The following is a 25,360-nucleotide window of genomic DNA, read 5'->3' as shown; positions in this document are numbered from 1 at the left end:
TGCTTTTAACTAGAAATTTGACTTTTGTCATTCTGCATGCAAAATATATGTCACGCCACACAGTCTCTTTAGAAAGCATCTTTTTTTAAAAAAAAAAGATGAATATAGAAAACAGATAAACAGATATAAATACTGAATTTGAACTGTTCATTCTAATCACAGAGTTTGGGTTTAATGGGAACACAGCTTAACAGATTTGTCCAAGAGCTCTGAATTAGTTACAAGTGCTTTTGTTTTTCAACAGCTGCATATCCCCCCCATCTCTCAGCAAAATAGATTTCTGTAACTGCAAGAAATGTGCTATTTAACTACAGTTCTGCTCAACTGAGATGTCTGGATATCTGTGCTAGATTTACAACTCTAAATATCCTTAGAACTTACTTTTTCTGTTTTCTCCTCTTCCTTTTCCTTTTCCTTCTCTTTCTCTTCAGTCTTTTCGGAAGACAATACAACCACTGTGAGCTTCCTCACAATTAGTTTGGCTTCTCCAATTTCTCGTTTATGTTCTTCAATAATAGTGTTGTCTGCTGGAAGAAGCTAAAGAGACAATTTGGAGATTCTTATAAATAAAGGTGTTTTACTTTATTGTGAATAAAGATGCCTACTGTAATCCTCAGTAAAACTCCACAAAACAGATACCTGAAATACCGGAGCTGAAGATTACGAGATTGAGAACAAGTATTGTGTCTCTGGCCTACATCCTTACCCCTCCCCACACACGTGCCCACTTTCAAGTACATATATGGTTTATTAGTGTCAGTTCCTCATTATGTCCGAGCCAGAAACCAGTTTAAGCCAGGGTGAATAAAAATCAATGGGGTTTTTTTTAAAAAAAAAATTATCAGATTTTTTTATTTAAATGGGAGTTTTTTTATTTAGGGTGAGGCAGGGCAGATTGATGCAGAAAAATTCAATCTCATATTTTATGTAACAAAAATGGGTCAAGTAATAATTTTTTTTTTGTTTTATGCATGGCATAACTAATCAATATTATAATAGCAATCAGAAGAACCATTAAAGTTAGAAGATAATGAGAATATAATAACTCGAGTAAAAAAAAGGGGGGGGGGTTTGTATCATTCTGCCCCACCTACAGGGCACTTTGATACACCGGATGGGGCACTTTGATACAAAGCATAAATTATATTAGAACCATAATTATTTACAAAAAAAAAGATTAAAAAAAATAATTTTTAGTGTGAGAAATCATAATCAGCTTTACCATTTGTTACTTAAAATCTAAATTATGTAGCAAAACAAAGTGTTTCACACATATCATAGACTTTATGGCAGGTTTTCTTAACAAAACTTCAAAACCTCTCTTAATCTTTCCCCAAGACCTATCCGTTTTAAAAAAAAACTTTGGAAAAACTTAAGTATAAGAACTCACATTAGGTAGTCAAAAAAATAGTAATTTAAACAAAATGCTTATAAAAAATAAGATAATAACATTTAGCTTCTATTGCACATTATATCCACTGAAGTCAATAGAAAAAGTATAGAGAGATGATGTTTGAGATGTGCCCTTAGAGAAATTTGTTTTTGGCAACTACAAAACAACATCCCTGAAATCAATGCTTGCCTTATCTTCTACAATGGGGAAGACAAACATACAAGATCCTAGTTTTCTCCTGAGATATGACTGAGATAAACTTACCATAACCAACTATATGAACCGTCCAGAATGCAAATGTGCACAGAAATGAGCAATGGGATACTGTTGTTGTTGTTTTTGTAAGCCACAAGTAACAATCTCAATAAAAATAATTCATATGAGTAGTTTTCACTTCAAGAAAAATAACTTACATGGACATAAAGGTCTTCCAAATCTATCAGATTGCTTTGCAAAAGTACTGCAGCAACTCTATACAAAGAAACAGGTGTCTCTCCATTTGGCTCCTAAAAAGAAAAGGCTAGCTTTAGAAAGGCAGTTCAGAGTGTTACAGAACATTAGAGGGTCCTCCATTTTAATACAAAGGTAAAGAGGGTGGAGGTTTAACAGAGAAGGCATCTCCATGCAAGAACTTGCACAGGCGTGCAATGAATCAGTTGTTACATTACCACTGCTTTTAAAAAAAAAGTCTAAGTGCTTAATCTTCTGGCAGTTCAATTTTCCTTAATTTTCTGTAATAACTTCTATAATATGAAGTTTTTCTCAAATTAGCCTACTGTGACTGCAAAAAACATAGATCCATTGGAGGGGGAAGAACAGAACAAGAGGGGAAGAACAGAACAAAGAAGATTACGTTCAGCTCTCCGTATACCCACGTTTTTCATCTCCTCCTCCGTAGAGCCAGTTATGGTGACAGCTGCCCCTCTGCTTGAGCCAGAAACTGGCTTCAGAGGCAAAATGGTATTGTGATGGAGATAAGGATCAGCTATCACAGGGACTTGTCAGGCTCAGAAGATAAACAACCTTCACCACGGGAGAAAGATGAGCTCATCTCTCAAGTACAAAGCACTCAAATCCTAGCAATGCCAACACTGGGGAGGGAGGAGATTGCTTCATCTCCCTTTTGGCACTTCCAAACATATTGTGGGTTGGGGTGGGAATGAGATAAGAGAATGCAGGGTATGATATCCTCAGTGCCAATTTCACATGGTTTGATGCTTAAAACTATTCAGCACTGATTTGCAATCTTAATGCAAAAACACTCCATTAAATACGTATTAAATTTATCTCAATGTACAAATTTTCAAAACATTTTATCCTAAAATAAGCATTTTTAAATGTATTTTGTACTGTTTAAAGACAAGAACAGTATAAAACAATTTGAAGGAGTGGAAAACACAAAGGGTATTTATAAACTGATCTGCATAGTAGCTCATTAAGAAGCATGAACATTTAAGGTTATGAGGCTCATTAAAACCTTAGGTCCAAGTAAACAAAATGTTAGCCATGTTTACCTTTTCACAGTCAACTCAATGAGGCTTAAGTACAACTAACTGGATCCAACACAAAATTATTTCGACTAATGTTTCATATTAAGAAAATAAGCACCAGGTAACTGAAAAACACACTAATACCAATGAATTTTAGACTACTAACATCTGCATTACCTGATAAAACTTGAATTTGAATCCAAGGATATGGCAGAGTGTTTGAGGTTCACACATGTACATGTAAGATTCTATCAAAGGTACAAAGAATTCATCATACTCTGGCCTGCATTCATAGACTTCTAAAATAATATCCAACACTCTATTGGGATCAAGGTTGAAGCACCCTACAAAAAAAAGGAGATTTAAAAAGTTATCACTGCCTAAGGGAACTAAAACAACCCTTTTAGCTGTATCAGAAAATGTTTTCTATCAATTCTAAACAGAAATCTATTAACTGTATTTCATAATTAGGCACACTAACATCAGTACATTTACAGGAATATGGAATTTGCCCTATGTCTTTACAGGACTAGATATAAGAATTAAGGGTTGTTTCTGACTAACTTAAGTTACAGCAGGTCTATTCGGAGTGTGACTTAGGTCAGATACCAAACTTAGAAACTATAGAGACACGGCCAAAATTTCAGTTGGGCTGAATGTTCAAAACCAGGCAACATTCTTTTTTGGGGGGAGCAAGTGTTTATAAATTAAAATTAGCATTGGGTTAAATCCAAAACATATCATAGCTATCCAGGAAAAATGTCAAACATGCCAGTGTATTTGCCTTACCTATTAAAGATTTGATATTTTCTAAGATCAGTTCACTAGTGATATTGCCAGATAAATCTTGGCCCAGTTCAGCAATCAGTTTCGCGTAACCTTCATTCTCTTCTCTTAATAAATTGAATTTCTGTTGTTTATAACTACAGAAAGAATAAAGAACAAAAATAACATGTTGACATTTTAAAATTTAAGCCGTCCTTACAGTAATACTGAACTGATCATATCTGCATTTATTTCTCTAGGTTTTCATATTACGGTTCCATAGATGTGAAATTGAATTCAATTTAAGAACTCGTTTATATGGTCTATTTAACCCAGGTATGGAGAACCTTTGGCCCTTCAGATGTTTGCTGAAATACAACTCTCATCATCTCTGGCCCTTGGCCATGCTTGCTAGGGCTGATGGGAGTTGTAGTTCAGCAACATCTGGAGGGCACAAGGTTCCCACTCTTGATTTAACTCTACTGCGTACAAGCTACATGCTGATACAAGCTGCTTACAGTGAGGGGGAGGGGAGTATTTGATCCCCTGCTAAATTTGCCCATTTGCCCTCTGACGAAGAAATGACCAGTCCATAACTTTAATGGTAGGTTTACTGTAGATGTGAGAGACAGAACAACAACAGGAAAACCCCCAGAAGACACAAATCAGAAATTGATGTGCATTAGAATGAGTGAAATAAGTATTTGATCCCCTATCAACCAGCCAGATGTCAGGCTACCTGGTATCTTCACTGTATGTAACGAGCTGAGATTAGAAGGGAGAGGTCTTACCTGTAATCCCAGCTCATTTCAGTATCTGTACAAAAGACACCTGTCGACAGAAGCAATCAATCCAGCAGATTCCAAAGTAGCCACCATGACCAAGACCAAAGAGCTGCCCAAGGGTGTCAGGGACAAGATTGTACACCTGCACAAGGCTGGACTGGGCTACAAGACTACAGTGGTACCTCGGGTTATATACGCTTCAGGTTACAGACTCCGCTAACCCAGAAATAGTACCTTGGGTTAAGAACTTTGCTTCAGGATGAGAACAGAAATCGTGCAGCAGCGGCACGGCAGCAGCGGGAGGCCCCATTAGCTAAAGTGGTGCTTCAGGTTAAGAACAGTTTCAGGTTAAGAACGGACCTCCAGAACAAATTAAGTTCTTAACCTGAGGTACCACTGTATTGCCAAGCAGCTTGGTGAGAAGGTGACAACAGTTGGTGCAATAATTCGCAAATGGAAGAAACACAAAATAACTGTCAACCTCCCTCGGTCTGGGGCTCCGTGCAAGATCTCATCTCGTGGAGTTGCAATGATCAGGAGAACAGTGATGAAGCAGCCCAGAACTACACGAGGGGAACTTGTCAATGATCTCAGGGCAGCTGAGACCATAGTCACCATGAAAACAGTTGGTAACACACTACGCCATGAAGGACTGAGATCTTGCAGAGCCTACAAAGTCCCCTTGCTCAAGACAGCACATGTACATGCCCTTCTGCAGTTTGCCAATGCACATTTGAATGACCCAGAGGAGAACATTGGTCAGATGAGACCAAAATCGAGCTCTTTGGCATCAACTCAACTCGCCATGTTTGGAGGAGGAGGAATGCTGCCTACGGCCCCAAGAACACCATCCCCACCATCAGACATGGAGGGGGACATATTATGCTTTGGGGGTGTTTTTCTGCTAAGGGAACAGGACACCTTCACTGCATCGAAGGAACAATGGACGGGACCATGTATCATCAAATCTTGGGTGAGCACCTCCTTCCCTCAGTCAGGGCACTGAAAATGGGTCGAGGATGGGTATTCCAGCATGACGATGACCCAAAACACACGGCCAAGGCAACAAAGGAGTGGCTCAAGAAGCACATTAAGGTTCTGGAGTGGCCTAGCCAGTCTCCAGACCTTAATCCCATCGAAAATCTGTGGAGGGAGCTGAAGGTTTGAGTAGCTACACATCAGCCTCGAAATCCTACTGATTTGGAGAGGATCTGCAAAGAGGAGTGGGACAAAATACCTCCTGAGATGTGTGCAAACCTGGTGGCCACCTACAAGAAACGTCTGGTCTCTATAATTGCCAACAAGGGTTTTGCCACCAAGTACTAAGTCATCTTTTGCAAAGTGATCAAATACTTATTTCACTCATTATAATGCACATCAATCTCTGACTTTTGTCTTCTGGGTTTCGAGGGGTTTTCCTGTTGCTAATTCTGTCTCTCACAGCTACAATAAACCTACCATTAAAATTATGGACTGGTCATTTCTTCGTCAGAGGGCAAACGGGCAAATTTAGCAGGGGATCAAATACTTTCCCCCCTCACTGTACATACCTGGAGCTCATTGAAAATACTGTATGCAGATAGAAGTTGCAAACTGCTTCTTCCAGCTGCATTATTTTGCATCTATTAAATGCTTATACTGTATAGACAGGTTCACCAGTCTTCAAGTAGTGGCTTTCTGTGTGGTGTCTGTGGGAGAGTGCAAAGCACTAGTGTGTGTGTGTGTGCGCGCGCGCGTGTGTGTAACATCATACACAAAACTTTGGATCAAAATCTTTTGTCATCTTTGACATGGATGTATCTCATGACTGTAGGAATACCTTGCCCTGTTTCAAAAATAAGTTTCACTTTTTATTTTGTAATTAATGTTAAATGGTTCTCTGTTTGTAATATTGTACATGGGCACCAGGTTTTTGCACTGCGAGATCAGGAAATTAAGTTCTTCAAATATCTGAAAATTTCAGATATTTCATCTTGAGCATGATAGACTACTGTATGTGTCTCTCTGGCTGCATTTTAGCCAAATACCTGAAGCATTTAGGCTAATAGCCTTTCTCAGCAGCCACATTCAGCATGCTGGGCTAAAGCTACAAGTTGATGCATGCAGCTTAACATTGTATTTCATTGTTGTTATATTATTGTTACATTATTATTATATGCAGTGAAACAAAATATGGAGGAGCAGCAGACTTCGTGTCTGAACCAGGGTTTGTTTCTCTCCAACAAACTATATTCAGGAACAAACCACAAATACAGTTTTGGATTGCTGCTGAGACATACACTCAATTGGAACTTAGTTTTGTACTTACAAAAGTTTTGTCTTGATTTTCACAGATTTCTGATTAAACTGCTGAGACTGCTTGATGAGCCCTAATGATTCTAATGTTTCTGGGTCCAGACGTTCTTTTAGTATAGTATCTGAAACCAAGTACTGAGTGGAAAAAGAGCACAATAGACATTATCTACTGCAGCATCTGACCTTTGGTTATCTTACAATGAAAACAAAAATAATTCAAATTAATGACATGAAGATTCAGGCCTGGTGAAAAACCTGTACACGCAGCTGTACTGCTTCAGGCTGTGCTCATGCGACTGAACGTTTCTTGGTACAAAAAAGCCTTCCTAGCAAGAAAATGGGAGGCGTTTTCTAATCTAGATTTCTCTCTATAACATGGTACTTCTGAGAGAGAGAGACGACAGAGAGAAACATTCAGTCACTTGGAACCCCACTTACAACCTAAAGAGGCACAGCTCAGACACAGGTTTAGCAGTGAACTGAGAACTAAGCCTAAGTCTCAAGGGGGGAAATTCTGTATTTCACGTGTGCAGAACTGTATATATTCCACAAGAGGGCAGCAAAATAAACTGGAGACTAACTCATCTTTTCACAAATGGCCTGTCTCATATAAATGCATCATATCTGGATAATGAAAATGTAGCTAAAATGTAGGGGTCAGCAATCTAATTATACCTTGCATAGAAATTTTAACATCGCCACCTAAAACTCAACATTTTCCCTTTTTTAAAGCAAAAAATATACAGAAGCATAACTTACCAAACATGCTGACACCAACTGCATGAACTGATCCCTCTTGCTTTTTTCTTCTAAGCAACTAGTTTCAATGTCTTAAAAAACAACACAGGAGAGGAATTGGCATAACGTATCAACAATATTTGCCTGATTTCTGAGTCTTCTGTTCTGTGATTTTTCATTGCAGAAAATATCCTGAAAATACACCTATCAAACAACTACCCCGGAATTCAGAGTTTCCGGAGTAGCTGTTTGATAGGTATAGTTGGCTCATAGGAATAGTTGACTATTCCAGTAATAAGGATTGATATTAGAGGTTTATTATTAAATATAAAATCATCTCATTCCCCAAGCTTAAATTAGAATGCCATTTCCTGTAGTTTTATTTTAAATAAAGCCCAGAATTACTTAATACAGTCATACCTTGGGTTGCGAACGTAATCCGTGAGGGAGGCATGTTCGCAACCCGCAGCACCTCGCCTGCGCACGCAACGCAATTTGGCGCATCTGCGCATGCGCAAAGCATGATTTAGTGCTTTTGTGCATGCGCGAGAGCCAAAACCTAGGAGTAACCTGTTTCGGTACTTCCGGGTTTGGTGCGGTCCGTAACCCAAAAATGCGCAACCCACAGCATTCACAACCCGAGGTATGACTGTAGTGCAATCTTGTGCATGCTTCTTGAGAAGAAAACATCACTGCATTCAATAAGGCTGTCCTATGTAAGTGTGCACAGGTTTGCCAACTGCAGTCTAATGATACTAACACTCTTGTCTATTCACAGATCTAATCACAATTGTGACCAAATCACAAATCTAATCATTATTTAGCTCAGGACTTGATAAGAGAGAAATAATTTCAGACATGATTTACAATCTGCCTACATCTAGATTTGTATCATATTTTCTCTCTCCTGCAATGTTTTAACACAACTAGCAAACATCTATGCCTATAAAGAGAATCTATCAGCAGTTAAAACAAAAACTGCCAAGGTTGCAAAAGTCTAGAACTATTTTATTTCTCATACACATGCCTTCCTTTCAATAATTTTTTTAGTTTTTTCTCCTTTTTCATATTTCTAATCGGAATCATTTTTCGTAAGCAACAGTTAATACATTAATTAGATTAAATTTGAAAATAGGAATAGGAAACTATTTCCCATGAACTTGCTTTGAAAACCTTTAAGGCATCAAAACTGTAAATAATAATGGCACCAAACTTAGAATATAACTAATTTCATTTATTTAAAGCTTGATTACTCAGATATAGAATACAATGCGTTCATTGCTGAATAACCAAGCTTTAGAAATCACTAAGATAGAATGGTCCAAGATAGTCAAATTAAACCTCAACAATTGTTTGGTCAGTGGATCATCATCCTCTAATTTTATAGTAACTAGGAATTTATGCTTTTGGATAGGCAATTTATTCTATTAGCATAAGCATATACAGTACTCAGATGTTGCTGCAGAAACTTGCTTTACATGTACAATGGTACCTCTGGTTACAAATGCTTCAGGTTACAAACTCTGCTAACCCAGAAGTAGCTGCTCCTGGTTGCAAACTTTGCCCCAGGATGTGAATGGAAATTACATGCCGGAGGCGTGCGCACAGCGGGAGGCCCCATTAGAAAAACCGCGCCTCGGGATAAGAATGGTTTCAGCAGTTTCTGGGAAATGATTTATAATGAATTGAAAAAAATATTTAAATATACATTTAGAAAGACCCCAGAAGCCTTTCTCCTGGGTATGGTAAACCAACAGGTGCAAGTGAAGGATAGAACTCTTTTTATGTATGCTACAACAGCAGCAAGAATACTCATCACGCAATACTGGAAGACGCAGGATTTACCCACGCTGGAAGAATGGCAAATGAAGCTCATTGACTATATGGAACTTGCAGAAATGACTGGCAGAATCAGAGACCAGGGAGAAGAGATGGTGAAGGAAGACTGGAGGAAATTTAAAGATTATTTACAGAAACATTATAAAATTATGAACGTTTGAGGTATCAGATTGAATGTACAAGAATGTTATTATAAAAACGACAATGTTACAGAAAGTATATTTAGTAAGACATAGGGAAATGTAAGGATAAATAAGACAATAACATTAATCTGAACCAAAGATACGCCAGAGGGAAAGAGTTTACTACCAGAATATAAGATCTAGAATACAGAGTGGGAAGGCATGGGGAAGTCGCAGACTTAAGTTAATGCTGAAGAATACAATGACATAATACTTGTTTTTTTTTAAAAAAAAATTATTCTTATTTTTTTCATTTTTCTTTCTTTCTGTATAATGTATGTATTGTTTTGTTTTTGCTATTTTCTTTTTGATGTGTCTGTCGATTTGTTTTCTGTTTGTTTATTGAATGTGGAAAATAAAACATTATTTAAAAAAAAAAAAAGAATGGTTTCAGCTTAAGAACGGACCTCCGGAACGAAGTAAGTTCGTAACCAGAGGTACCACTGTACAAGCAACAATGTAAGCTAACATATGTGATTTTTGGACTGCTTTTCTGTGCAAAATACTTATCTAAGCATAATGCATGGGTAGCAAATTTCTTTTCAATATCTGCTAAACCAAATTAAACTGGCGTGTTTTAAGAAACTGGTTAAAAAACAAGTTTGAACAACAAAAAACTTGCCACAAACACAACAATGTAAAGTTGTCCTGTTCAAATTTCCAGCCAGACCTGTTCTCTTTTAGGACACTTTGATTTTGCATCTCTCCCCTACTGCCCTCTCACTCATCAATAGACATGCAGCGTTCCATAATCACTGATCATACTCGGCCCTCATTGGACTTGTGTGGGTGAGTTCTCCCCACCCCACTCTGTTTACTATACTCCCGCAAACCTTGAGGTTTCTCCAAGCATAATGATAGTCCCTCTTGCATCTGAATACTCCTGTTTTGGCTACACAGTCATCAGCACTAAGCACCTGAGCTTGCTATTAGAAGAAGTGATTATTTCAAGAGAAGTTAACCTCATCGCTTCATGGTGACCTGGGTGCTACATACTAAATGTGGCAGTGCTTCTGAAGGTAAAGGAGGGGTGGACTTACCTAAAATACAAAATACATCTGCCAGAATGGAAGGCATGTCATCACGATATTCCTATTAAAAGAAAAGAGTTTGATGAGTACAGTAAATATGTTTTAACTGTATACATCACAGTGTCTCCCCAACAGCTAAGGAAAACAGATACAACTGTTAAGTCTCACATGTTTTTGGTTTTTATCCAAAGAGCAATGGCAAACTGCCTCTGCAGTAATAATCCAGAGGTCATCAGCTATAAGCTATTATAAAACACAGACTATTTAAGAACAGTGACTACAGCAGTCCCAAGAAACACCATTTAAAGCACAAGGTGAAATCCCCTTCACCCTCAAACTCAAATGTAGGGCATGAAACTTGTTACCGTATTTTTCGCTCTATAAGACGCACCAGACCACAAGACGCACCTAGTTTTTGGAGGAGGAAAACAAGAAAAAAAATATTCTGAATCTCAGAAGCCAGAACAGCAAGAGGGATAGCTGGCAGTGAAAGCAGCAATCCCTCTTGCTGCTCTGGCTTCTGTGATAGCTGCGCAGCCTGCAATCGCTCCCTAAGACAAACACACATTTCCCCTTACTTTTTAAGAGGGAAAAAGTGAGTCTTATAGAGCAAAAAATACGGTAAATTATATTTTCTGAAATCCCACTGATTTCAGTGGAGAAGTTAAGTATGAACAAGTGTTCATCCCGTAGACATCAATAGCATTTAAACATGGGCTGAATTAGCTTGGCTCAACTGTGCCCTTAGTCGTTTTAGACCGGGGTCAGCAAACTTTGTTCTGGTTCACCATCCCCCAGACCTTGTGGCGGACCGGACCATGCACATGCGGCAGAGGGGGCCTCTCTCTCTTCCCCTCTCTCGCCCAGCCCCTCTCCTCCCCCTGCCTACCTATGCTGCTGCCGTCGGCGCTGCACTATCCCAACTGCAGCTCCTGTGCCTGCACTTGCGAGAGGTGGGCAGCAGCGGGACCAGCAGCAAGAAAGGGCTCCTTTCGGGCGATTCGTCCCTCCGCTGCCAGCCTCACTCGAGTATAAGCCGAGGGGGGCTTTCTCAGCATAAAAATATACTTATACTCGAGTGTATACGGTAAATAGTATAATTACATCAAAATGAATCAGAAACAGATTTTGTTATTAGTAGACAGCCTGACATTCAAACCTCCTACTTAGAACATTCTGGCACAAGGAAAAGAATTGTGGCAGAAAACCATTCTCCAACTTGTTCAGTTTCATTTGGAAATTTAAAACAGCGTTGAACTAAGAAGGCTAAGCAAGAAGTTTTGGTAACAGGTACCACAAAAATATACTTACTATTACATCATTAAAAACACTGGAAGCTTGATCGTGCTTTAGGTTTCCCTTGACAACATGGTATGCAAGCTCATATAAAGCCTGCTGGATACCTGCAAGACATTGGGGGGGGCGCGGAGTTGCACTGAATTATGTAATTTTAATCTCTGGTGAGGGTATTTTATAGCATTCCTATACAATAATTGCACATAATTCATTTTGTTATTTCCAATTATGTTCTAATTATGGCTGAACATTACCAAGATAGATTTCAATCCAATTCTTTTTTTGCCAAAACCTGTTTTTGCCAAAAATGATTTCAAGACAGGTTTTTGATAAAAGGTGAAAAAAGGTCTAATATATAGGTATCAGAGCAGTGTGCTGTTGCAGTTCCTATTAGTTTCAAGAAGGCTTGCAAAAGGGAATGTTCCAAATGACTGTGCAAGAGCTCTGATCCAAAAGTAAACAAATTTTATCTATTACACACTCAATTATCTCTTTTCAAGTTTATCACAGTTACTATTGCAACAAGAAAACATCGCTTAAACCAAAAAGTGCAAAGAACTGTGATCTGCTCACAGTACTAATGGATAAGCTTAATTTAACTCATTTTGAACCTTTTGCACCGTTACTTTATCCTCAAGACACTTCTGGAGGAGTGAAGGAAGCTCCTCACACTTATTAGCTGTATCCTACTTCCTTCTACCATAGGAAGAAGCAAATTAAGTAGGCATACCTCAGGTTTATTTGAATATAAAGTCTCTTCTCCAGGATAGAACCCACAGCACTACTGAGTACCTCCTGAGTAAAGTATAGGGACAAAGTATTGCCCCAGCATCCCCTCTTTTATTCATGATAAAGTTGTCCTTTTAACATTAGTCTGGGATGAGTGATTACTATCTCAGACAGTCCAAGGGCTGGCATTCAACTATTTGGACTGTATATACTTTCTTCTTTGAATAAACTTTCCCATGCATAAGTTAAAATGTTTTTAAGATGTTCATTTGAGAAGTAGTTAGCTATGTGGTGTGGAATGGCTGCTATACAAAAATCATGTTTAAAACTAGTTTGAAGGCACACCACTGGTTTTGAAAGTTTCTAGATCCTGACCTCTATAAATGGCTATCCTAGTTAATGTGTTAGATTAATTTCATTATTTTTTTAATAAAAAAGCCTTAAATGTATTTACTTACCTCTAAAAGTTACATTTTCAGACAGATTACGGCAAAGCTGCAAGCTAAAACAAATGAAATGGATTTTTTAAGCATCTTAGTTCCCAGAAAGTTCACCTACTGAAAATTTATTATTTTGATTGTGTAGTAGAATATTCAAAATTTTGTAACTCAGTAATACATTATACTGAAAATTGATGCTAAAGACAGGATAACGGATAAACAAATACAGTAATACCTTGGTCCTATAACTCACCCACCGAAGCAACAACTCCAATAAGTGGTGGAGGGGAGTTTTCAACCTGGCCCTCCTCCACACCCGCTTGAATTCTTGCTCTTGAGAAAGCCAGCCTTTTCCCACTTTTGGCTGGCAGAGATAGAAGTTGCCCTGCTTCTCCCACTGCTGACTTACTGACAGCCCACCTGGGCTCAACCTACCAGGGGAGTGGGGACTATATAAAGCCCAGGGATGATGCGGGAATTGGCACCCCAGAAGGGGCTGAAACCAAATGGGAGTCATCCCCTTGGGGAGAGCAGCTTCATGGGGAGAGCAAGGGCAAGGGCTACCTGCTTAACATCATCCTAATTGTTTTTACTGTTTCTTAATGTGTTTTGCTTTTGGAGGGAAGAAATGATGTGTGTGGGAGGAGAGGAGCTGGGGAGAGTAGGAGAAGCCCCAATCACAGGGGAAGCTTGGTGTGTGTGGTGGGGCAGACACGGCACAGGCAGTTAGTGGCTGTGCTATGTGCCAGCACCCACACCCCACAACCTGGGGAACTGTGCTTGCCCTATCAGCCAGCCCTTAAGTCTGAAGCTGCTACTGTTGAATGCCAGGTAGACTCTAAATAAAATCTCCCTCAACCATGATGTGATTGTGGACAATGAGACTGATCAGGTCTGTTTTACGGACACCTAGGTGGATGAGAAAAGTGGAGTTGGTTTCACCCAGATATGCCCACTTAGGTACTCAGGGCAGCATCAGTGCAGACTTGAGGGTCAGGGAGTATGAATTGTGGTGGTTTGAGTCCTACTTGGATTGGAAGCTTGGGGGGTGCTGTTCAGGATCATGCAGCCTTCAAGGCAGGGGTGGTGGGCCTTAAGGTTCAATTTTATATTCTATGCTGTTTAACATCTACATGAAACTAGTCAGTAGGGTCTACATGGTAACACAGCTATGCTTCTCCTTTACATTTGCAGGTGTGACAGTGGATATGCAGGACCCCTGTCTTGCCTCAGTAATGGACTGGATGAGAGCCATTAAGCTGAAACTCAATCCAGCACAGTTAGGGGGTGGTCCCCTAGACCAGAAGGTGGCCTGCTCTAGATGGGGTTAAACTGCCTCTGAAGGAGAAGTTATGTAGCTTAGGGCATTTCTGGATCTTTTTCCTGACACTTGAGGCTCAGGTAGCCTCAGTGGCATGGAGTGCATTCCATCAACCTTGGTTGCTGACTCAGCTGTGCCCCTACCTGCAAAGTGAAAGCCTAACTTCTACGCTCTGCTTCAGTTCAGAAACTTAAGCTGGTACAGAATGTGGTGGCCATATAACACCAATCCTGGTTTGACTACACCAGGCCCAATTCAAAGTGCTGGTTTTGACTTATAAAGTCTTAAATGGGTCAGGACTGCAATAACCACAAGTACCACCCTCTCCCCATATGAACTGACCCAGACCCTATAATCATCTGAGCCCTTATTTGTGTCCCCACTCCCCCGAGCACTTCAGAGGGTAGCAACACAAGAACAGGCCTTTTTTTGTGTGTCCCCGTTTGTGGAATGCTCTTCCCAGGAATGTTTGCCTGGTGTCTTCATTGCACAGTTGGTTGCCAGGTGAAAACATCTTCAATGAGGACTTTGACTGCTAAAGAATCTATGGCCTTTTAAATGTGTCAGGGGTATTTATTATTATGTTTTGTGTTTTTATGTTGTAAACCATTCTGTGATCTTAGGATGGTGGTATATATATTTAGTGAACAATAATGCTTATAGGACAGAAATAAAGGTTTCTCTATGTTCATAGGGTTTTGTTTTTTAAAAAGATATTATTCTCCAGCCTCTTGAATAAATGCCTGTTTATGAAGCATCCAGTACTTTCTACATTACTTTGACCACAGGTAGGTTGTCACTGGGCACAAAGGTCTACCAAGAAAATCACAACAAATATGCCTTCAAGAAGTAGCTCAAAATACAGCCATCAAATTTTTATGAGTCAGATAAAGGGTTCTGGAGCAGGCTTTGTACACTGATTTTGCTCAAGCAGCAAACTGAGTTTAAAATAAAATCAGTATCTGTTTACACTCATATCTACTGCTGTGATAAACACTACAGTTTAATTCTACAGAGAAATACTAAAACTGATTGATGGTAAATCTTCCATAACAATTTCACATAACAATCATCCAGCCACGTCTACACAGCTGCCACTCAGCTGTTTCACCAACTGACGATAACTTAGCAAAGAGAATGGTTCAAAACATTCTAGAATATGAACCTTCAAATACAAATGTAACCGATTCTATCAATAGGAAGACCAATGGACCTTGACCAGTTTTTGTTTTTTAAAGAGCCTGTAATTTCTTTTTTACTGCTAACCATCTAAACAGTAAATGAGTACATGCAATTACAAAGAAAAGAAACAGCAAATGGGATCTGTAAATCATGGTCTCTCACAATTCACTTCAATAATGTATTTTCTTCTGTACATTCTTAAATATGGTAATATGTTCCCTCTCTCTTTCGTTCTCTCTCTTTCAATATGTATTTTAAAATCTGTTAGTTCGGCTGTTACGAGCAGAATGTATATGAAAGTATAATTTTTAAACAGCATTCATTTATGTCTATTAATTAAGTGTATATGTAATGTAATAGCCCTTAGTTATGCAATTTAGAAAAACCTTCAGCATTTAGGTCATGACATAGTAGTGACATAAATGAGCTTAGGTCATGCACTCCCCTCACCTTCCACGCAGTTAGGGGAAACGGTTTGGAAGTTTTGGCTTCTGCTTAACTGTTTTATCATTCTGTTTGAGCTGATAAACTAAGATAAATATTAACATGACCTAAAACCTTGTTTCAGATAAGAGTAACCAGTTTATAAGAGTAACCAGCACATGAAGTAACAAATCATGTTTAAGCAAAAACAGAAACAAATGCTTCCAACTTCCTACTTCTGTACACTTCGGAGAAAATGTGAGCTTGAAGATCTCTGAGCTTAACTATGGCTTAGTGTAACAGCCAGATGCAGCCTTATCCAAACGCAATGTTAGCAAGGAAAACATTTTCATGAGTCAACAGTCCTAGTTTTTCTCACATCTTGAAGAAGTGAAGTTTCAACCAAGGAAGATTTTTCAATACTTCAAGAACGACTACAAAACATGTATTTAGAGTTTAAGGGGGAAATGGCACTGTAACTGATAATATTATTACTGTTAAAAAGCAACTGACTCACAAATATATTTCAGTCTTAAGCCTCAAGTGGTAATTCTACTTACATAAATGTGGCTTATTCTCAAATCACTGTACTTATGACTGGGGAGTAAACAACCACTGTCTGGCATTCTCAATAAAAAGAAATTAAGAGTGAGGAAAATAAAAGGAATCCAAAAGTCACCTCCAGAAAAACCAAAAGAAAACTACAAGGTATAAAGAGTAAACAAAATAATGTCTTAAAGTTCATTTAATAGTCATTCATTTATTTTACTGTTTCCAGTGTACATAGGATGCAACAAAGGCTACAGACCTCCAGTTAAAGCAGGAAAGAGGTCTGTTAGTTTAAAACAATTGAAGCAAAGTAAATATGATTTACATTACCAGTCTGCAGGCAGGCATTTGTCTAGGCATTTAAGATTAGAAGCATCTAGTCTCCGAGAGACGCCTGATAGATATGAAATAATTACTGGCAATGAGAGTGATTTTATTTTGCTCTTTGTTCCTTTTGAAAATTCTGTGCTTGATCTTTTCAACTCTTCATTCAAAGAGGAAATACTTGTGGTATCAAAATCAAAGGATTCACCCAATAAATTCTGGCAACAATCCTTTAACAGTAATTCTTGAAAAATCCAACTAACAAGTTAAAGGCAACTCCCTCATACGAATCTTCATTGGCAATATCACCATCACCAGGAGATGATGCCAAATAAAATACCATTGGGCAACTCAGAATTTGAATACCACCACAAAACAACATAAGCAACCAAACCAGCCTAATGCTATTATCTGCCCATTTTCACTCCTGGAGTTTAGATTAAAAAGGTAAAAGTAAAGGTAAAGGATCCCTGGACAGTTAGGTCTAGTCGTGAATGACTCTGGGGTTGCGGTGCTCATCTCGCTTTATAGGCCGAGGGAGCCGGCGTTTGTCTGCAGACAGTTTTTCTGGGTCATATGGCCAGCATGACTAAACCGCTTCTGGTGAAACCAGAGCAGCACAGAAACACCGTTTACCTTCCCGCTGGAGCGGTACCTACTTATCTACTTGCACTTTTTGGCGTCCTTTCGAACTGCTAGGTGGGCAGGAGCTGGGACAGAGCAACGGGAGCTCACTCCGTCGCGGGGATTCGAAATGCCGACCTTCTGATCAGCAAGCCCAAGAGGCTCAGTGGTTTAGACCATGGCACCATCCACATCTGAGTTTAGATTAAGAAAACACAATTTTGTATAAACCTGCTCTGTTATTATATTTTTGTCAATGTTAACTACTCTGTTATGTTAAATATGCATTTTATGAAACAACATTTCCTATTGTATGCAGTAAATCTACTGCCAATCAATTTCATTGGTTGACCAAAAGTTTTAGTGCTATGAAAACTAATTCTGTCTCACCATGGGCATGCCCCATGGCTTACTGTACAAGTCTGATCCCGTCCTTTTTTTGTGCTTGGGAAATAAAACATGATCTGTTGCCGAAGTATGTTGTTAACATACTAATCATGGTTTATTGGAAACTAAACAAACCATGATCTTTGGATTAACATAACATGAAGCCAGGAATTGTGGTTTGCTTCATCAAAGCATGAACCAAGAGCAGCAAAACAAACTTGCTCATACACACCAAGTCCCAGTTCAAGTAAGCCATAAACCATCATGGCTTAAGTCACATTCAAATGTGGTCCCTGGCTATTTTATAAACTTCAAAACATTTTCCCCATGTCATCTTTTTTTTAAAGGACACATAGACAGGCTTCGTTACATGGTTGTTGTTTTTTCGGCGATTCAATTATATGTTTACCAAATTACTTGTATCTATACCAGACTTTCCCAACTAATGCCTTCTGCGTATTTCATACTACAACTCTCATCACCCCCGAATAGCATGCAGATGTTTGTTGAGACTAATGAGAGGTGTAATTCAAACATCTGTAGGATACCAATGAAGGTAGCACTGCACTTTGGGGCTACCTTCAGAAAATACTTTAAAAATGGTGAGAAAAGCCTTTTCTTTGCAGAGACTATTATTCTTCCTCTTCAACCTTATTATTCGGTATGTTTGATAATTGCAGCTCATAGCTCAGGGAAGAACCAAAGCTCAGTGATGGAGTACTTGCCTTGTGTACAGAAGGTCCCAGATTCAATCCAGGTAGTGCTGGAAATAACCCCTATCTGAAATTCTGGAGAGCTGCTGCTGGTCAGAGCAGATCATACTGAGCTAGATGGATCAATGTTCTGACTTCATATAAGGCAACTTCCTAGGTTCCTATGTAATGCTTTTCACTCATTTACCTGGGAGAGACTTTAGGCTAATGAGCCTGTAATTTCTTGTCTTCTCTGACCCCTTGCACGTTTTAGAAATTGTTGTAATATTAACACATGACTGACTGAACTTTAAGCTGGTCCTAACAACTAGTTTAGAATGTGAATTTTTTTTCTAGAAGATATTTAAAGGCACAATAATACAGTAAGCAGCAGAGCAGATAATGAGGGACCTTTGGGGAATAGCAGCAGTCATGTTTATGAACAGAGACTGTACAAAAACAAGGTATTTTTTAAACCAATTTAAAATTAGTTAGGAACTTCTATCTTACACGAAACACACATCTAAACAGGTTTTGAACTCTATGAAGACAAGGGTTTCAGCTAATATTTATGCCTGACAGCAGGTATTTCTGGGAAGAGGTGAACACAGTCTAACCCAGAGGTTAGGAATCTTTTTCAGCCGTGGGCCAGTCCACCTTCTCTCAGACCATGTGGTGGGCAGGACAATATTTTGAAAAAAACACACAAACGAATTCCTATGCCCCACAAATAACCCAAAGATGCATTTTAAATAAAAGGACACATTCTACTCATGTAAAAACACGCTGATTTCCAGACCATCCGTGGGCCGGATTGAGAAGGCGATTGGCTGCATCCAGCCCACGGACCTTAGGTTGCCTACCCCTGGTCTAACCTATGCTGGTACACTTTGAAAATGGAAATCTTCTGTGACCCCAAAAAATTAAGATGTTTTGCTCACAGGTATATATTTGTATCAAACCCACATAGTGGGCTACTGAAGTCTAAAACTGTGTGGATAATTGAACCAGCACATCAAGATGTTGTGGCTAAGATTTTATGGACCTGGAAATTTCAGGAAGAAGGAGAAGAATTTATTTATACCCAGCTCATCTGGCTGGGTTTCCCCAGTCACTCTGGGTGGCTCCCAATCGAATGAGAACAGCTCTTGCCCCTGGAGCTCATTTCTTTGTTAGAAAGTGTATCTCAACTAGATTGTTTGCAGTTTTGAGGTGCCCAATAGTTTCAGCAAATAAATTGGACCGACTGTACCTAACTGGATCTAAAAATTATTTTGTAGTAATATCCTAACTACACTGTCAAAAGAAATCAGAACTGGGATGGCCACTGTCATACTTAGGTACGTTAACACAGAAGGATTACTTAGAATTTGTTCATTCCAAAAACAAGACTTGTACTATGTGGACCTTAATACCTACTGAACTATTACAAGTCGCATTTGCAAACCCATCTGCACATGAAGAACACTTGCAGGATTGATAATATGATGGGACCACATCATGCATATTCCAAGAAATAGACTTTCTGAGTCTCAGTTTGGTGTGTTTAGTAAGATGTCTCACCAAGATCAATGAGACTTTGTTCCAAGCAATCATATACAAAGAGTGGGATCCTTACAGTCTTCATCCCTCAAAAGTAAATTACCTGTATTGAATGCAAGTTACCTTCAAGAGAGTACTGCTCACACTAGGGTGGTCCAACATGTGGCCCTTGAGGCCTTTTTTGGCAGCCCTTCCTACGACCCCCTTCCTGTTAATGACTAAGTGTTGCACTCCATTGTCATCAGAAAGTCTTGCCTCCTACATTCCCAGCTGCAGGCACACCAGGTGGTTGGACGGAACTGCTCCGGAAGACAAGAACCTGTGGTTGCACTGCTGGCTCCCTTGATCCTCCACTGCCCCAACCCTCCTCTATTAATGCACTACAATGCTAATAATTATTGGCACATTGATCAAAGCTTAAATAGCATTCAGGTGAGGGTTGCTCTGCTTGCACCTGAGCTTGTCTGCAGCCCCATCATAGACAACTGATTCCCATTACAGAGATTGGGCAAATAATCAGCTGTGGCATTCTAAGGGGCACTTCACGTATCACATGATATGTGTGTGGTTTTATTGCTGTGTTGTAGAGTGGGGGAGGCGGTGCAAGAAGGGGGTGCCAAGAGGAAAAATACTTCGATAAGAGGAGTGATAGGAAAACAGCCAAATTCGCATTCAGCATCCCTATTTTAGTTTGCTGCTTCCTGTGTCCTCCTGGATAGGTTTTGATCCTGGCTGCACATAGCGCAATGAAGGTGCAGTTATTTTCCAGGCTAGTTGGCCACCCCCTCTCCACCTCCTTTCTTTCCTTCTTAAGCAAAAAGTTGGTAATAGCACAATCCTATGCATATCTACATGCTCAACTGGACTAAATCATCCTAGAATTGTAAACGTCCCTGCAAAGAGGAAGCTCTGTTCTCATTTTGCTGCTTAAAAAAATACAAATAAATCCAGATTCCTTCATTGCACTAAAAAAAAAAGTGATGCAGCAATTACTGTATTTTCTGGTCCTCTCCATTCCTTTGGCCAATTTAAAACTACACTCCAGGATTTTTTGGGAGGGGTTGGGGAGAGGAAACAAGAGTTCCACCCTCCCACAATATTACATTTAAGTTCAGGGATTTATTCTTCAAGCTTTTCAAGCTTCTTCACAGGCTGCATTTATTTCCTGGCTTCACAAGAGCTTTGAATTGTTTTTTATTAGAAGCCTTCTAAAATGATTTTATTTTTATACCCTGCCTGCTTATGCTGACAGGAATTCAATGTCTTCATTGTTAAAGAAAGAGACAACTGTGTATTAAATTTTATTAAATAAATGTATCATTTTTATTTAATTGTGTATTCATTTATATATCCATTTGAATATATTGTGTATATTAAATATAATTAACTATATTGCAAGCACTTTAATTTACAATTTGGAAATTAAATTCAGTGTGTGGCCGCATGTTCTGCATTGAAGTACTCTTGTTTCCCACTAAGTCTGAGAGGTTGGACCACACTAGCTCAGGCTATAGGCTGCAATCCTAAGTAAATCTGGAATTAAATGTAATTGATGTCCGTATGATTTAGATATGAATAAACATACTTGGGACTGGGCTATAAATCGTGGTCTGGGATACTGCAAAGCTGCTTGATTTCATTTCAATTCAATTCAATTAAGGAATTTATATTCTGTTTAGTTGTTAGCATTTGTAAGTTGATAACTGAAGTACAGTGGTACCTCGGTTTACATACGCTTCAGGTTACAGACTCCGCTAACCCAGAAATAGTACCTCAGGTTAAGAACTTTGCTTCAGGATAAGAAGAGAAATCGTGCTCTGGCGGCACGGTGGCAGCAGGAGGCCCAATTAGCTAAAGTGGTCTTCAGGTTTAGAACAGTTTCAGGTTAAGAACGGACCTCCGGAACGAATTAAGTACTTAACCCGAGGTACCACTGTATCTGCTTTCTGCATAATGACAGCTCTCAATGCACAAAGTCTTCAAATCCCACTGCAGCTAGACTACAAAAGGCAACTTTTATAGTATGATCCTACTAAGCACGTTTATTCAGACGCAAGCCTGACTGACTTCAATGGAACCCACTCTCTAGTAAGAGGGATTAGGGTTGCTGTCCAACCCCATTACACCTTCAGCAAGCGGTCCGATTTTATTAGCAGAAACCCCACACTAAGATGTACAAAACTGGAGCCAAAAAGACCATAAACCTCACTGGGGAAGGTACCAAAAGGCAGCCCCTAAAGCAAGCTAAGATGGTGGGGGAAACGCTTACACTTACAGCATCCAAGCTTCACGCTTCTCTAAAGATAGCTTTCTATTCAGATGGTTGGAAGAATAAATTGTTGAACAAACGAACAACAATGCAACTGCAGGAAGCTATGGTGGGGAGTGGGGAACGTTACCAAAAGGCGAGGGCTGGTTAACGTAACAATAACGACAATAATAACGGGGGAGAGAAAGAAAGGAAAGAAAGTGCCCAAGACACCTAATACTGCACAGCTTTTGACGAACGTCTGCCTCGCGATGGAAACGGGAAAGGCGGCGACCGCAGGGGAGTGGGATGGTGAGGTGGGGGGGGGTCCCACCGAGAGACAACCCCCCCCCCCGGCGAGCGCGCCTGTCCCGTTTCCATCGCGAGGTAGGGAAAGGCGCTCAAAGCGATCTGATCTCCAAGCAGAGCGAGAGGAAGAAGGACCGAGATCTAAAGGTCTGGGCCGGGGGGAGGATTAGCGCAAGAAGAGATGGGGGCGGGCGCGGCGCTGAAAGGAGCGAGGGAAGCCTGGAGTCACCTCAGGGCCTAGCGCTGGGAAGGGGCGGCGGAGATCGGGGGAGGGGGATCGGGGGATCGCGCGCGGGGAAGGGGGGGGGTCTCGTCCCCACAGCAGGAGCCGCCGACCTGAGGGCTTGGGGGAGTGGGATCAGGCCCTCCATTGCCCACCCTCGCCGATCTTCTACCCAGCGCACCTTGCCTGCTCCCCCTCCCACCATGTCTTTTCTCCCCTTACCACCCCCCACACCGCTGCGCCTCCCCCCAGACCCCCACGCCCCCCCGGACTCACAATTCGATCTTCCCCGATTTGTCCCAGTTCCTGATCCACTCGGCAGGGAGCGCCGCCGCCGTGGATGCCCCTGATGTCGATGCCACCGCTGAGGCCGCCGCTCCCGCCGCCATCTTCCTGGTGTAGTGCTGAAAGCCCGGATGCGAGAACGGCGGGCCCGAGGTCAGAGGGGACGGTGGGGGCGGCCATGACGAGCATGACGGGAAAGTGGGCGGCGATGGAGGAGGAGGACGACGACGACGACGGGGAGGAGGAGGGGGAGGAGGCTTTTGAGGGCGGGAGAACCTGGGCTTCCTTGGCGGCATGGCGCGGACTAGGCGCAGGGGCAGCGCGGGGCTCCGCCGGGAGGAACGGAGAGGGCCGGCAGGCACAGGGCAGTAGACCATGCCTGCCCTTCAGTACAACTGCAGACTTCTTGGGCCGAGGCCTGCTGTTTAAATAGTTCCCGTGCGCCGGGTCATGTGATGGACTTTGCGCGGGGGAGGGGGCCTTACGTGGACGGCGCCCCGCCCCGCTTTTAATTCAGTTTTGTACACCTGCACGGCTGCTCTGGGGTTAAAGTGACCCACAAGTTTCTGCACGCTAAGCACAAAGTCTATCTCCCCTTTGCCCCACTCATTCCAGGCAAAGGATTGCGCTTTAACATTCCATGCCCTAGCTTTTATTATTATTATTATTATTATTATTATTATTATTATTATTATCCCAAGCTTTCCCACGAAGATCTGCTCTTTAAAACTGAATTGGAGCAAAGGTCAATTCAGATTTTCCACGGTTTTCTTTCCATTTGCTCTGATTTAGTGTTAAAAAGAGGGTTTTCACATGGAAAGCTTTGGAGCAAAAAACAACACAGGGCTCTGACACAGAGCTTTAAGAGCACAGAAGAAATAAGTACTGTATGGATAAGCCCCCAGCAGTAAACAGCCCGTTTTCCCCAGGGAAACAATGGGTTAAACAAGAAACCTCTCATACTTGTGCTTAGGAAACATGGGGCAAGCAGAAGTGTGAATGACCCCTAGACCCTACTAGTCAGTCATGGCCAGTTACCAAAGATTATGGGAGTTGTAGTCACAAGAATTTCATATGTGACTAGATTCCACCCATGTTGGCTATCCCAAGGCTCAGGAAATGTGTTTTAGGCACATAGCCTTAATTTTATCTTATAACAACAGAGCCATGTGGCACCTTCACTTGACTCACTTAGTACACTTAACACCAGATACAAACAGACTATAGATGTGTAATTGTTTGCATGAAAGAGTGTAAACTAGTTGATTTGTGAAGTTGAATGGTTGCGTACACAGGTATAAAGACGGCTCACTCATAGAATGTAACATGTGAATGCCCCTTTTTCTTTATAGCATTTAACAACTTTGAAGTGCCTCTGCCAGCAGGGAAAGGCTACAATATTAATTCTACTGAATTTAATTCAACTTCTGGGTATGTAGATTGCATGTAACCCACCCACCATGGCATCCCAAGGTAAAATGTGATCTAAGAATACTGTTACAGAACTGGGGGGCTCCCCTTAAACACTAAAATTACCGTATTTTCCCATGTATAAGACTAGGTTCTTTCCCCTAAAAAATTATGTCCAAAATTTGGAGGCATCTTATACATGGGGGCCATCTCCCCCCGTTTTCTTAAATCAGAGTCTTAAATGGGGGTGTCTTATAGATGAAAAAAATACGGTAATCAATGCTAGGATTTGGTGTTATTTGTGATAGGAAGGGATAATATAAGCCACAAAGGAATTCCTGGGTAGCTTAATAAAGCAATAGAATTTCTTTCACCAGGTGTGACCAGTGACTTGGAAGGTTGCCAGTGAACTGCTCTGGGGAAGGGGAAGGGGCTTCTGGGAAGAAGAAAGAGGAAGAAAGGCTGAGATCCATCTTGGTGAGGGAGAAGGAACAGCTGCCTGCAATGCTTTGGGTCATGCTATAAAATTTGAACCCTGTTCATGCAGACTGAGAGTGTAAATAGACAAATAAACCTTACTTCTTAAAACACTAGAGTCCCCCAATGTGTTCTATTCTCCGCACAGACCCTGGGATGTTTGTGACCCCATGCGTTCTGGCCACTGCTTGGCAGAGAGAGGGAGCAGACACCTGGCTTTTGTAACAATATAAACAAACATACTCCAGAATGTAATCATTTGTTGATTACAAACCAGTTTATCATTTGGAACATTAATGAGCCTTTGAAGATGTTTGCCAGAAGCAGAGAACAATCCAACTGTCTTAAGCATGGTAGCCTGTACAGACACAGGTCACATCC

At 40.6% G+C, this 25,360-nt stretch overlaps 1 protein-coding gene across 3 annotated transcripts in view; it reads right to left on the bottom strand.

Annotated features, from left to right (window-relative positions):
- The window catches only part of LOC310669391 (THO complex subunit 2-like), a 56,592-nt gene extending 33,068 nt beyond the window's left edge, over positions 1 to 23,524 (bottom strand). The window contains exons 1-10 of one of the 3 annotated variants that reach the window (XR_014507169.1): positions 23,084 to 23,524; positions 13,002 to 13,045; positions 11,830 to 11,921; positions 10,528 to 10,579; positions 7,488 to 7,558; positions 6,742 to 6,863; positions 3,673 to 3,806; positions 3,061 to 3,227; positions 1,807 to 1,899; positions 382 to 537 (exon numbers count right to left, since the gene is read on the bottom strand). Coding sequence is in view for 2 of the 3 variants with exons in the window: in XM_083423230.1 (XP_083279356.1) it covers positions 382 to 537; positions 1,807 to 1,899; positions 3,061 to 3,227; positions 3,673 to 3,806; positions 6,742 to 6,863; positions 7,488 to 7,558; positions 10,528 to 10,579; positions 11,830 to 11,921; positions 13,002 to 13,045; positions 23,084 to 23,469 (1,317 nt within the window). In the remaining variant the exon portion in view is untranslated. The remainder of the gene's footprint in view (positions 1 to 381; positions 538 to 1,806; positions 1,900 to 3,060; positions 3,228 to 3,672; positions 3,807 to 6,741; positions 6,864 to 7,487; positions 7,559 to 10,527; positions 10,580 to 11,829; positions 11,922 to 13,001; positions 13,046 to 23,083) is intronic. The other 2 variants (XM_083423230.1, XM_083423229.1) reach the window with 2 other exon arrangements.
- Between the last annotated feature and the right edge of the window lie 1,836 nt (positions 23,525 to 25,360).

The sequence above is a fragment of the Podarcis tiliguerta genome (genome assembly GCF_965153285.1).
Source record: "Podarcis tiliguerta genome assembly, chromosome: Z".
Lineage (NCBI taxonomy): Eukaryota > Metazoa > Chordata > Lepidosauria > Squamata > Lacertidae > Podarcis > Podarcis tiliguerta.
Note: the sequence above shows the minus strand (reverse complement) of the source record. Positions and strands in the feature narration are given on the sequence as shown.